The 9,400-nt window shown below is 35.3% G+C and overlaps 2 protein-coding genes across 9 annotated transcripts; both read left to right on the plus strand.

The window, feature by feature from the left end:
• The first annotated feature begins 851 nt into the window (after nucleotides 1-851).
• LOC143428719 (microtubule-associated protein 1 light chain 3 alpha) lies at nucleotides 852-2,804 on the plus strand. 4 transcript variants are annotated; one of them, XR_013102460.1, is made up of 5 exons: nucleotides 858-1,070; nucleotides 1,377-1,539; nucleotides 1,622-1,809; nucleotides 1,909-2,508; nucleotides 2,583-2,804. XR_013102460.1 is itself a non-coding variant. In XM_076903775.1 (4 exons), exons 1-3 carry the CDS (start codon nucleotides 1,028-1,030, stop codon nucleotides 1,782-1,784), a joined length of 369 nt encoding a protein of 122 aa, XP_076759890.1. In that variant the 5' UTR covers nucleotides 852-1,027; the 3' UTR covers nucleotides 1,785-1,809; nucleotides 1,958-2,804. The 4 variants fall into 4 exon arrangements, 2 of the variants coding, with proteins under 2 accessions (XP_076759890.1, XP_076759889.1); XR_013102461.1 differs by having other exon boundaries at nucleotides 1,909-2,118; nucleotides 2,242-2,804; XM_076903775.1 differs by having other exon boundaries at nucleotides 852-1,070; nucleotides 1,958-2,804.
• An 840-nt stretch (nucleotides 2,805-3,644) lies between these two features.
• LOC143428712 (orphan steroid hormone receptor 2-like) lies at nucleotides 3,645-9,400 on the plus strand. 5 transcript variants are annotated; one of them, XM_076903757.1, is made up of 9 exons: nucleotides 3,645-3,803; nucleotides 7,136-7,276; nucleotides 7,364-7,471; nucleotides 7,570-7,725; nucleotides 7,805-8,069; nucleotides 8,154-8,401; nucleotides 8,477-8,673; nucleotides 8,743-9,020; nucleotides 9,087-9,400. In XM_076903757.1, the coding sequence occupies exons 2-9, from the start codon at nucleotides 7,142-7,144 to the stop codon at nucleotides 9,344-9,346; spliced, it is 1,647 nt and encodes a 548-aa protein (XP_076759872.1). In that variant the 5' UTR covers nucleotides 3,645-3,803; nucleotides 7,136-7,141; the 3' UTR covers nucleotides 9,347-9,400. The 5 variants fall into 5 exon arrangements, with proteins under 5 accessions (XP_076759872.1, XP_076759873.1, XP_076759874.1 ...); XM_076903758.1 differs by lacking the exon at nucleotides 3,645-3,803 and adding an exon at nucleotides 5,518-5,657; XM_076903759.1 differs by lacking the exon at nucleotides 3,645-3,803 and adding an exon at nucleotides 5,548-5,667.

Genomic DNA, 9,400 nt, shown 5'->3' on the forward strand with positions numbered 1-9,400 from the left:
CGCGTGTATCTAGCCTTCGATCCCGGTAAACGAATAAAAACGATACCGCACGAGAAGATATTTCGTGAATCCTCAGTGGTTAAGCGCGACGTAACATGACGCTTCCGGTGGTGAAGATCCCTCCATCGTGATTTCCACGGTGATCTAGACGCGACTGTCTCTCATTCCTACGGTGGCTCTTCTATATGTATATATTTAGTTCACAGATGTTTTTATTGCCCCTTCTCCTATCCTCGACGCCTGGCGTGCGTGTATCAAGCAAGTTGTACGTTCAATTCCGACGAGCGGCAGATACGCATCTCTCTCGCTGCATTTGATAACACCAATGTTTTTTTACTCGATTCCGGCACAAATTTTCACAGAGCAATTTACACTCATCGATTCACGAAGCACTCAACGTGGGACCACCGTTTCTCTATTCATAAAGAAACGCCTGCTGCGAAACCCACGCATGCACTCTCACGTTTACAGACGGTTGATGCTTGCCGCACGCACAGATGTCCGCACGTATTCCTATTTCGAAGCCAAGGGGAGAACATAGATAAAATTGTTACTGTAGATGGCTGCACGCCTCTTCTCCGCTAGTTTCAAGTTATCCCGCGAGATGCAATTAAATAATATTTTGCGTTCGTTCAATTATGAATCGTTTGTATTGTCAAATTTGTTTAATTCTAATTAATTATGATCATAATATGGGTGAATTTTATACCTTATAATAAACGTTATGAATATCGTGTACATAAATTTCGTTCAATCCTTATCTGTCTATTGTGTAATTCGTGACAAAGAAGATTCGTTTTTAAAAAGACAATAAAAGGAAGAAGTGGTTGAAATCAAGAAGCAACGTCAAGTTTCAAGAGGGCAGCACATACCAATGGGAACATATGCTATCATTATTGTCTTTGGAAACTAACCTAAGCTGAAAACAGTCAGCGACAGGCGTTATTTTGACTCGTCAAGAATACTTTTGTACGCTCATAGCTCTGATATCGCTTTAAATACGTCGTAATAAGATAGTGTATCCACAATGAATTTAACACCGAAGTCATTCAAAGAAAGACGTTCGTTTGGTAAGAATAATTCTCGTCGTATTACCAGAATTCTGTTATACTTCGAATTAAAATAAAAAACTAAACAAACTGCAAAGTATTTACTTTTTTTACAGCTTAGTTTACTTTTATTTTAATGATAACTTCACTCGCACACTGTTGCGAGATTATGAAAAAGTAACTTCAGCTTGATTATCCGTGCGCGAGCATATATTTATTATTAATATTTTAATAAATTATATAATATGCTGAAAAATATAACTAAGAACATTGCATTGTTTTTTGTAAGGCGTGAATAATTAAAAAACATTCTTTTAAAAAATCTAGCACAAAGAGTTGCTGATGTAGAATTAATTAGGCAACAACATCCAAATAAAATACCTATTATTGTTGAAAGATATTATGGAGAAAAACAGTTACCTGTACTGGACAGGTCCAAATTTCTGGTGCCTGATTATTTGACCGTGGCAGAGTTCATAAAAATTATTAGGTATTTTTTTAAATGTTATATGAATTGTTTAAAGAAATCCTTCTGCATGTAATTAATAATCGATAATACCTTTCATTAACAGACGTAGACTGCAGCTACATCCAACACAGGCTTTTTTTCTATTAGTAAACCAAAGAAGTATGGCAAGCGGTAGCATGACTATGGCACAACTTTATCAGAGGGAACAAGATGCAGACGGCTTTCTCTATGTTGTATTTGCTAGCCAAGAAGTATTTGGACATTGAGTTATTACATCACTTTAGCTTAAAAGTAAGTATAATTATTTAAATTATTCAAATGCAAATGTATACCTGATAATGATATTTATGATTAACATATCCCAATCGCTTTAAATATTCTCACTTATAGGTAAAAGCAAACTTTTTTTGGGATATACCATGTGCTAAATATTTTTAAGGACTCATAGGAAAAATTTTAGATCTATTATAACTTACATCTGCCTTTAACTGAGTATGCAGAATCTTTGTGATCGACTTGCAGTACCTGCTGAAATAATTAACAGAACAATCAAGATTGACATTTACGTGTAAAATTATTATGGTGCTTTGGACGTTCAGTGTATGCATCAACTATAATTTACATAAGTTAAAATCTAAGATTAGTTTTGTTGCTGATGGCGGTACTTTCTCTTGATGATATTTGAACAGTCATAAACATCTTTGAGAAAATCAATTTTTATAGGTAAGATGATTACCTATACAATATTTGTAATTAATGCTGATAATAGCAATTTGTTCACTTCTACACTCATTTTATGAGTGTAATGAACTACAAACATATGCGGAAAAAAAGTATATTGTATAAATATTATAACAAGTAGTGGCCAGTTACGTATGTAAAAATTGTAAATTATATTTACAAACAAAAATGCAATCACATATATAATTCTGTATCTTCATCTTTGCTACTACTATCTGAATTGTATAAGAAGTGATATTACATTTGAAGGTATCATTACTCTAATTTATTATGCACATATATGCTGCGTAATCTAGACTGTTAATAGGTATATGAAATTTTAGGAAGTAAAAGAAAAATTGTTTTGAATTATTCACAATGATACCTATAAACGAATATACTCCTTGCAACTAAAAGTTCTGATTGCAAGGTACTGGAATGTTCATGAAAGTGTTCATGCATATAATTACAGAACATACTATGTGTATCGATATGTGATAAAGTTATTACACTAAATATATTTGCATTATCAAATTCACTTGAATTGTAATGGTTTTTAAGTGGTACGTAGAGTTATGCACTTAGTAATTAATATATTCTACTATTTAATACTTACAATTTGTGACCATTAATAAGTTCAGTTACATCTTGAATTTGAAAAGTTACAAGCGCACTTATATTCGATCTTCATAGAAGTAAATTAAATAAGAAACAAAAGTACCTGGCATTGTATCTAAGAAAGAACATAACGATCATGGTCGTATCGATGAGCAAAACAATTTTATACACAAAAGTAAGTTATCTCTGATATTAGTTAATAAATTTACTTGAAATACTTTGGTTATGTTAAATTTGTTAAAATAACAGAAAAACAGGGCTTTCTGCAAATATTTTTAAGTATCTATAAAAACTTTGATAGTGATTTGATGGATATTTCAATAAAAATAGAATCGTAGTAGTATAGATAACATTAATAAAGTTATTATAAATATTGACAATATTAATGACACGCTTTATTGATACTTGTATAATGAATTTATGTATTAAAAACTTATTTGCAATAAAGAACATTTTGCAATATCAAAAGTTTACTTTCTAAGCCATTTGTGCATCCAAATTGTTAGTTCATTTCATACTGCTAAAATTTAAATTTTTGTAACTATATTTTCCAGTTTGACACCTTTTTATATTATTAGATGGAGGATTGTATGAAGAAATTTAAATGCAAATGATAGTTACGCGACAACTTCCTTTACCATCATGGCGATACTTCCTGCAAGCAGTTCGTAACTTTGCCGAGGAACTGGCGTGACGTACAAATTCTGCTATACAGGTTTGAAATCGTCGATCTGTATGCAACCGCGTATCGATGGCACCAGATGCAATGTCGGGTGGGCATAAAGGTAAGCGGTGGGGCTGGACACGGGGGGGAAAGGGGTAAAGAAAAGGTAAAGGTTAGAGGAGGTTATGAACTCTAACCCACGGATGGTTGACGAAGTCTAGTTGTTGCTATGAACTGTCCAAATGACGTGTAGTCAAATCTGTCCTCGTTGTTAATAATAAAGGTAAGACACCATAGAATGTTACTTACTTCTAAATATTTGGCTTTTTGTTATCCTTTCGTCGATAACGATGCATGAAATCTCGAACGCTGGCTCGCCCACATCGTACCAATCTGTGCATATTCTCTTTCGTAGACTACATAGTGCTAAATATTTGCCTCCTTACTCATGGATAGAATATTAGTAAATGAAACATTACACTTGTTTAATGATAAAATAGCAATCATGTTATTTTTGTCATTGCCATCGTGAAATCTTGAAACTCTGTTGATAATCAGATTGTTTTGTTGGCGACTCTTTTCGTTGCTTTGTCTGTAAATACATTTTAAGCGTTAATGTTATATGCATTTACAATACGTACAAGTGACTTGAAAGTTAACGATATAAGACTGTTTTAGAAACGAAAACAAGTTTACAATGTTTATTTCGTAATATGGTTGCCAAAATAATGAATGTAGATATGTATATTATACAGAAATTACAAAAAATGTAGCAATATTTTTGATCCCGAAGTACAAAATTATTGACGTCATTACAGATTCCTTCAAACAATGACGCACGTGATATTCAGAAAATTGATTACGGTGAACAAAAAGAAAAAGTATGATACGCGATTACTAAACAATTTGAATGCAGCGAGTAGGATTACAAGATAAATCTGTGTCGATACGGTGATCAAGTAGGTAGGAGGTAACCTTCGGACCCACGAGCGACCTTTACCTGTGAAGTCCGGTCGTATAGAAATAATTACACTCGAATGACTATTCTTCTTCACTGATGCTGTTCCAAGAAATCTTTAGCTAACTTGGAATGACCATTCGAAAGGTTATAAGCCAACGTAATACATATACTATATTTAGAGAACGCCGATTCAAACGATAAAAATAATATTATTATTTTTAATAAATCGAAACGTTATGTCGATTTCATTAAAATTATATTACATCATTACCGTATTTATCTAGAGTCTTTTATTAAAATTTAAATCTATTTTTATTGACAGATATAAGGTGTATGTTGGAAAAAAGATCAATTTATTTTGTTGCATTCTTTAAACTATAAATGTACATCTTTGAATAGCAAAGATGTGAAATTAAAATTTCTGTAAAATCATGTATTTTCTACCTTTCGTTTTGGTGTCAACAATAAGGTACATCTACAATCTGTTTCGTGTTATAATGTAGGTAATATTTTCCAAAAATGAACAAAGTAATAATCGTAGATTTCAATTTCATTCATTCGAAAAGAATAGGCGATTTTTCAAATATACCTGTACTTGAGAGAGCAATATATAGTTTAATATCAGATGGCACATGCACATTTTCGCCATTTTAACATTCGTGTTTGACCTATTCTCGATCGACGTCGCGACCTCGAGCCTCAACCGATAAGTCATCGCGGGCGTGTATTACGTGACATAACCTGTAACGCTCGGCGAGAGGCCACTATGCGGTCCTCCACGGCGAATGCTCTCGCTCAGGTAGAAAAGCAGGCAAGCGGGGCGAGAATGCACCTGGCCGGTGTGTCTTGGCGGCACACAAGAGAGTGACCTGCCAACCTGCCAGTACAGCGAACGGCCTGGCTGCGTTCACCTGCGCAAGGTTGCCTTTAAACTTCGACGTGGTGTTTTTGTGCGTGACCGCCCGAACCGAGTGAAACGATTTCGTATACCACGAATGTATTGTTCTCTCTGTACTTGGTCGTTGGTTTCATTGAAGCGTTCTTTCCTCGGGATACGAATATATTCCGCGCGTATTACCGCGTGGCTAGCTACGTTATATTTTCAGAACTGTGCGTGACCTGTGAGAGCGCCACCGCCGACACACGCAAATGCGGTGATACAGGTCGACCCAACAGGTAGTGTATTGTGCGTACCGTCCTCGAACTTAAATGTAAGACACGTCGCGTGTTTTCTAAAGTCGGTGTGAAGGAAATGCAATTGATGTCACGCGATATTCGAGGCGATGTTAATACTTTTATACATATAAAACATGAAAATAACGAGTTTACCACGAAATCATGGTTTTTGATACATTTTTGCTGGGAATTTGACCTTTTACACATCAATAGTATATTTTGGTTCCTTGGTCTAACTAACAATCCCGCTGTGACGCAGGAAATTCCATCGTAGATAGGATCTATGAAACACAAGTGATAAAGGCACCAGCGATAATATTTCTTAACAGTTTATGGTGACACGTGTCTAAACGGGTCAATGGCTCGAGTTTGAAAAAAAGACGACAGGTGTCATGTTACTATCATGAAATTCTTGATCGCAAAATGGACTGACGTTGTTGAATCTCAAGCATGACACTTCCGTGAAATCGGATATGTATGATATTATTGATCACAAAGATGTATACGCGTTGGTATTCGTTGGAAATTTATGTTCTACAATGTAACGCTTGTAAAAACTAGCCACGACTATTAAGTTGAAAGTTTAACGTAATTAGAAAGGTTGAGGAGAGTACGGTTTGGCGGTACGATGCATCGCGAACGCAAGGTATGAGAATGTAAACTATTTTGGAGCAACGGTATAGGCGCCGTTTTCTCGTGTTACTTCACTGACAGCGGTGACGAAGTCGGATCACGAGTGTATGGAAATGGACCATTCGCTCTATGACAGCCAGTATAGCGTGGCTATAGTATTGGCATGCGCCTAACCACGTAGCAACCTACGAACCGAAGAACTCGGGACCATCTCTTTCACTTCTTAAAATGGTAGGGGGAAAGGGTTGCGGCAGGTAGGGGCGGGCGGCAAATGCTCCAGTTTTCATTTTTATATCGTGCTGATGCTTAGGCCTTTTAAACGATATGTTCTATCTATCTAGATGAAATCAGACTGTACATGATCACGATTTATCCGACCCTACTCGTTGTAATACTCCTAATATCCGTGCGTTATGCAATGATCGTAGCAATTTTTTTAGAGGATGCATTCTTTCAGTTACATCACAGTCTAAACATTATGAAACGAATATTCATTTAGTTGTATTTATTTTTGATTAATGTAAGATAGTAAATATATATTGGTTCTTTTTTTTCTTGAGAAACAAATATCAACAAAAGCGCAAAGATATTGATCTATGAGTATGATCTATAAATAAAATGCTTCAGTTATCCCTTTTTCTATTGTATTTGTAGACGTAATTGATGAAATTCTAACGAAGTTGCCGTCTATCGTATCCATTATATAGTAATTGGTTGTTGATTGTTTAGAAAATACGTAACATACGTGCCATGACATCATTGCAGAAATATTTTACCAGTTATACGAATCTTATTGATGTTGATAATTCAACACGAAGATATTTTTTATTCGATGTTGTTTGCAGAGAGAAATGGATAGAGATCATAGGGAACAACGCGATCACGAGAATATAAATGAAAACGAAGAGGAACGAAAAACAGGAATGGATTTTCGTAACTTATCGCGTCACCATGGCGTGGATCATGCAACTGATGTTGAGATAGAGGTGATTTGAAGATTATTAATTTAGTTAAAAACTGTATATTGTATATTGTCCAGAATATTCACTAATCAATTTTCATTTTTATTTCAGCGAGATATGGATGTTGATCAAAATGATCGCATTGATAATTTGCACGACGATAAAATAGACCAGAATATAGGGAGAAACTTTCATAATTTAGCGCATCACCCTGCTATGGTATATTTTCAATATATTAAGTTTTATTTAATGAGAAGTAGCAGATTCATTTTTTAAATACGTTCTTACCGATCCTTTATTATTTCATATACTTTCAGAGGGACATGGAACGAGATCAAAATAATCATGTCGATATTGTGCACGATGACAAAGTTGATCACAAAATTGGACGAGATTTTCGTAATTTGGGACCTCATGCGGGCATGGTTCACTTGCACTCTGGAATTGAGCATTTAAATAATGTCGATGTAGAGGTAGAATTTTTTCCTATTTTTTTCATTTTTATGTTATCATATTTTTTTTACGCGTATTTTATATCTCGATGTTTTTTAGGTAAAATTAGCGAGAGATGTTCGAGGTACTTTAGGTTTGGGGCTGTCATTGGAATTATGTGTAGTTTGCGGAGACAGGGCTAGTGGAAGACATTATGGAGCAATAAGTTGTGAAGGTTGCAAAGGCTTCTTTAAACGTAGTATTCGAAAACAATTAGGCTATCAATGTAGAGGTAGCAAAAGTTGTGAAGTTACCAAACACCACAGAAATCGATGTCAGTATTGTAGACTTCAGAAATGTCTTGCAATGGGGATGAGAAGCGACTGTAAGTTTATTTAAAATGTGGAACGTAACACATTGACTTTTTTTTTTTATTTAATTATCAACATAGCACTGTAATATATTACAGCTGTTCAACATGAGAGAAAACCAATGTTAGGTGAATCAGCAGGTACAAAAGTAGGAAACCGAAGTCCGAGAGTCAAACCAGAACCGCAACAACCCGTGTCTGAAACACCTCCAACTTGGGAGCAGCCTGAAAGTCCTAGTGTGGAAGACCAAAGTAGCGATAGTGACCTCAGTGATGCATTAACTTTAGCAAGGGAACGTTTACTTATCTCACATGCACTGGATAGTATGGCTAAACTTATCGGAGATGTATGCTTCATTTATTTTAAATAATATATTTGTAATATAGAGGAATATGCACAACATTTTCTGGTTCTGTTGCAGAGTGTTAATGGTTCAAGTGAGCCAGAGGAAGAGTGGACTGGACAATTAATTTCAGAAAGACATACCTTATTCGAGTTAAGAGCTCCTAGTCCGGCTCCTGCGTACTTATCAATACATTATATTTGTGAGAGTGCTGCTAGATTACTTTTTTTGTCAGTTCATTGGGCACGGGGAATTCCTGCATTTCAAGCATTACCGTACGTTACCACACGATTATCGATAGATTCACGAATACGAATATTGGATATAATCATTTATATTTATAGATCTGAAGTTCAAACAACGTTAGTGCGCAGTTCCTGGGGACAACTCTTTACTTTAGGCCTTGCACAATGTGCATATACTTTATCTCTTCCAAGTATTCTAACATCAATAATAAATCATTTACAAGCTAGTATCGCACAGGAAAAAATTACAGCTAGTAAAGTAAAATCTGTCACTGAGCATATATGTAGACTGCAGGATTGCGTTAGTTCACTCCATAAATTACAAGTAGATTCTGTTGAATACGCGTACCTTAAAGCGTTAACGCTTTTCAGTGCTGGTAAGTAAGAAATAATTTATCCCTATAATGGTTGTTTATTTTCACAATGATATTTTTATATTCTAGATAATATCTTAGCCGGTGTCTGGCGCAAGAAGGTTGAGGTTTTACAAGAAGCCGCGTGGGCAGAATTGCAACAACGTGTAGGATCCGACAGGTTACCTCGCCTTCTTTTAAGGCTCGCACCACTTCGTTCAATTAACCCTAGAGTCTTGGAAGACTTGTTCTTTGCAGGTCTTATCGGTAGGGTAAGCGTAGCTAGTGTTGTGCCTTATATTCTTACTATGCAAGATTACAAAGCTGAACCTGAAAGTCATATGGGGTGACAATTACTATCTGTGCAATGTAAGTCGTGACCTAAACAAGTGATATCTATAAAA

This window comes from Xylocopa sonorina, chromosome 11 (assembly GCF_050948175.1).
Source record: "Xylocopa sonorina isolate GNS202 chromosome 11, iyXylSono1_principal, whole genome shotgun sequence".
NCBI classification, from domain to species: Eukaryota; Metazoa; Arthropoda; class Insecta; order Hymenoptera; family Apidae; genus Xylocopa; species Xylocopa sonorina.

Coding starts and splice junctions, on each gene's coding strand:
- LOC143428719 (XM_076903775.1), top strand. CDS start 1,028: ATGAATTTAACACCGAAGTCATTCAAAGAAAGACGTTCGTTTG. Junction 1,071..1,376: donor CAAAGAAAGACGTTCGTTTG/GTAAGAATAATT, acceptor TAAAAAATCTAG/CACAAAGAGTTGCTGATGTA. Junction 1,540..1,621: donor GAGTTCATAAAAATTATTAG/GTATTTTTTTAA, acceptor TTTCATTAACAG/ACGTAGACTGCAGCTACATC.
- LOC143428712 (XM_076903756.1), top strand. Junction 7,726..7,804: donor TAAATAATGTCGATGTAGAG/GTAGAATTTTTT, acceptor GATGTTTTTTAG/GTAAAATTAGCGAGAGATGT. Junction 8,674..8,742: donor CCTGCATTTCAAGCATTACC/GTACGTTACCAC, acceptor TTATATTTATAG/ATCTGAAGTTCAAACAACGT.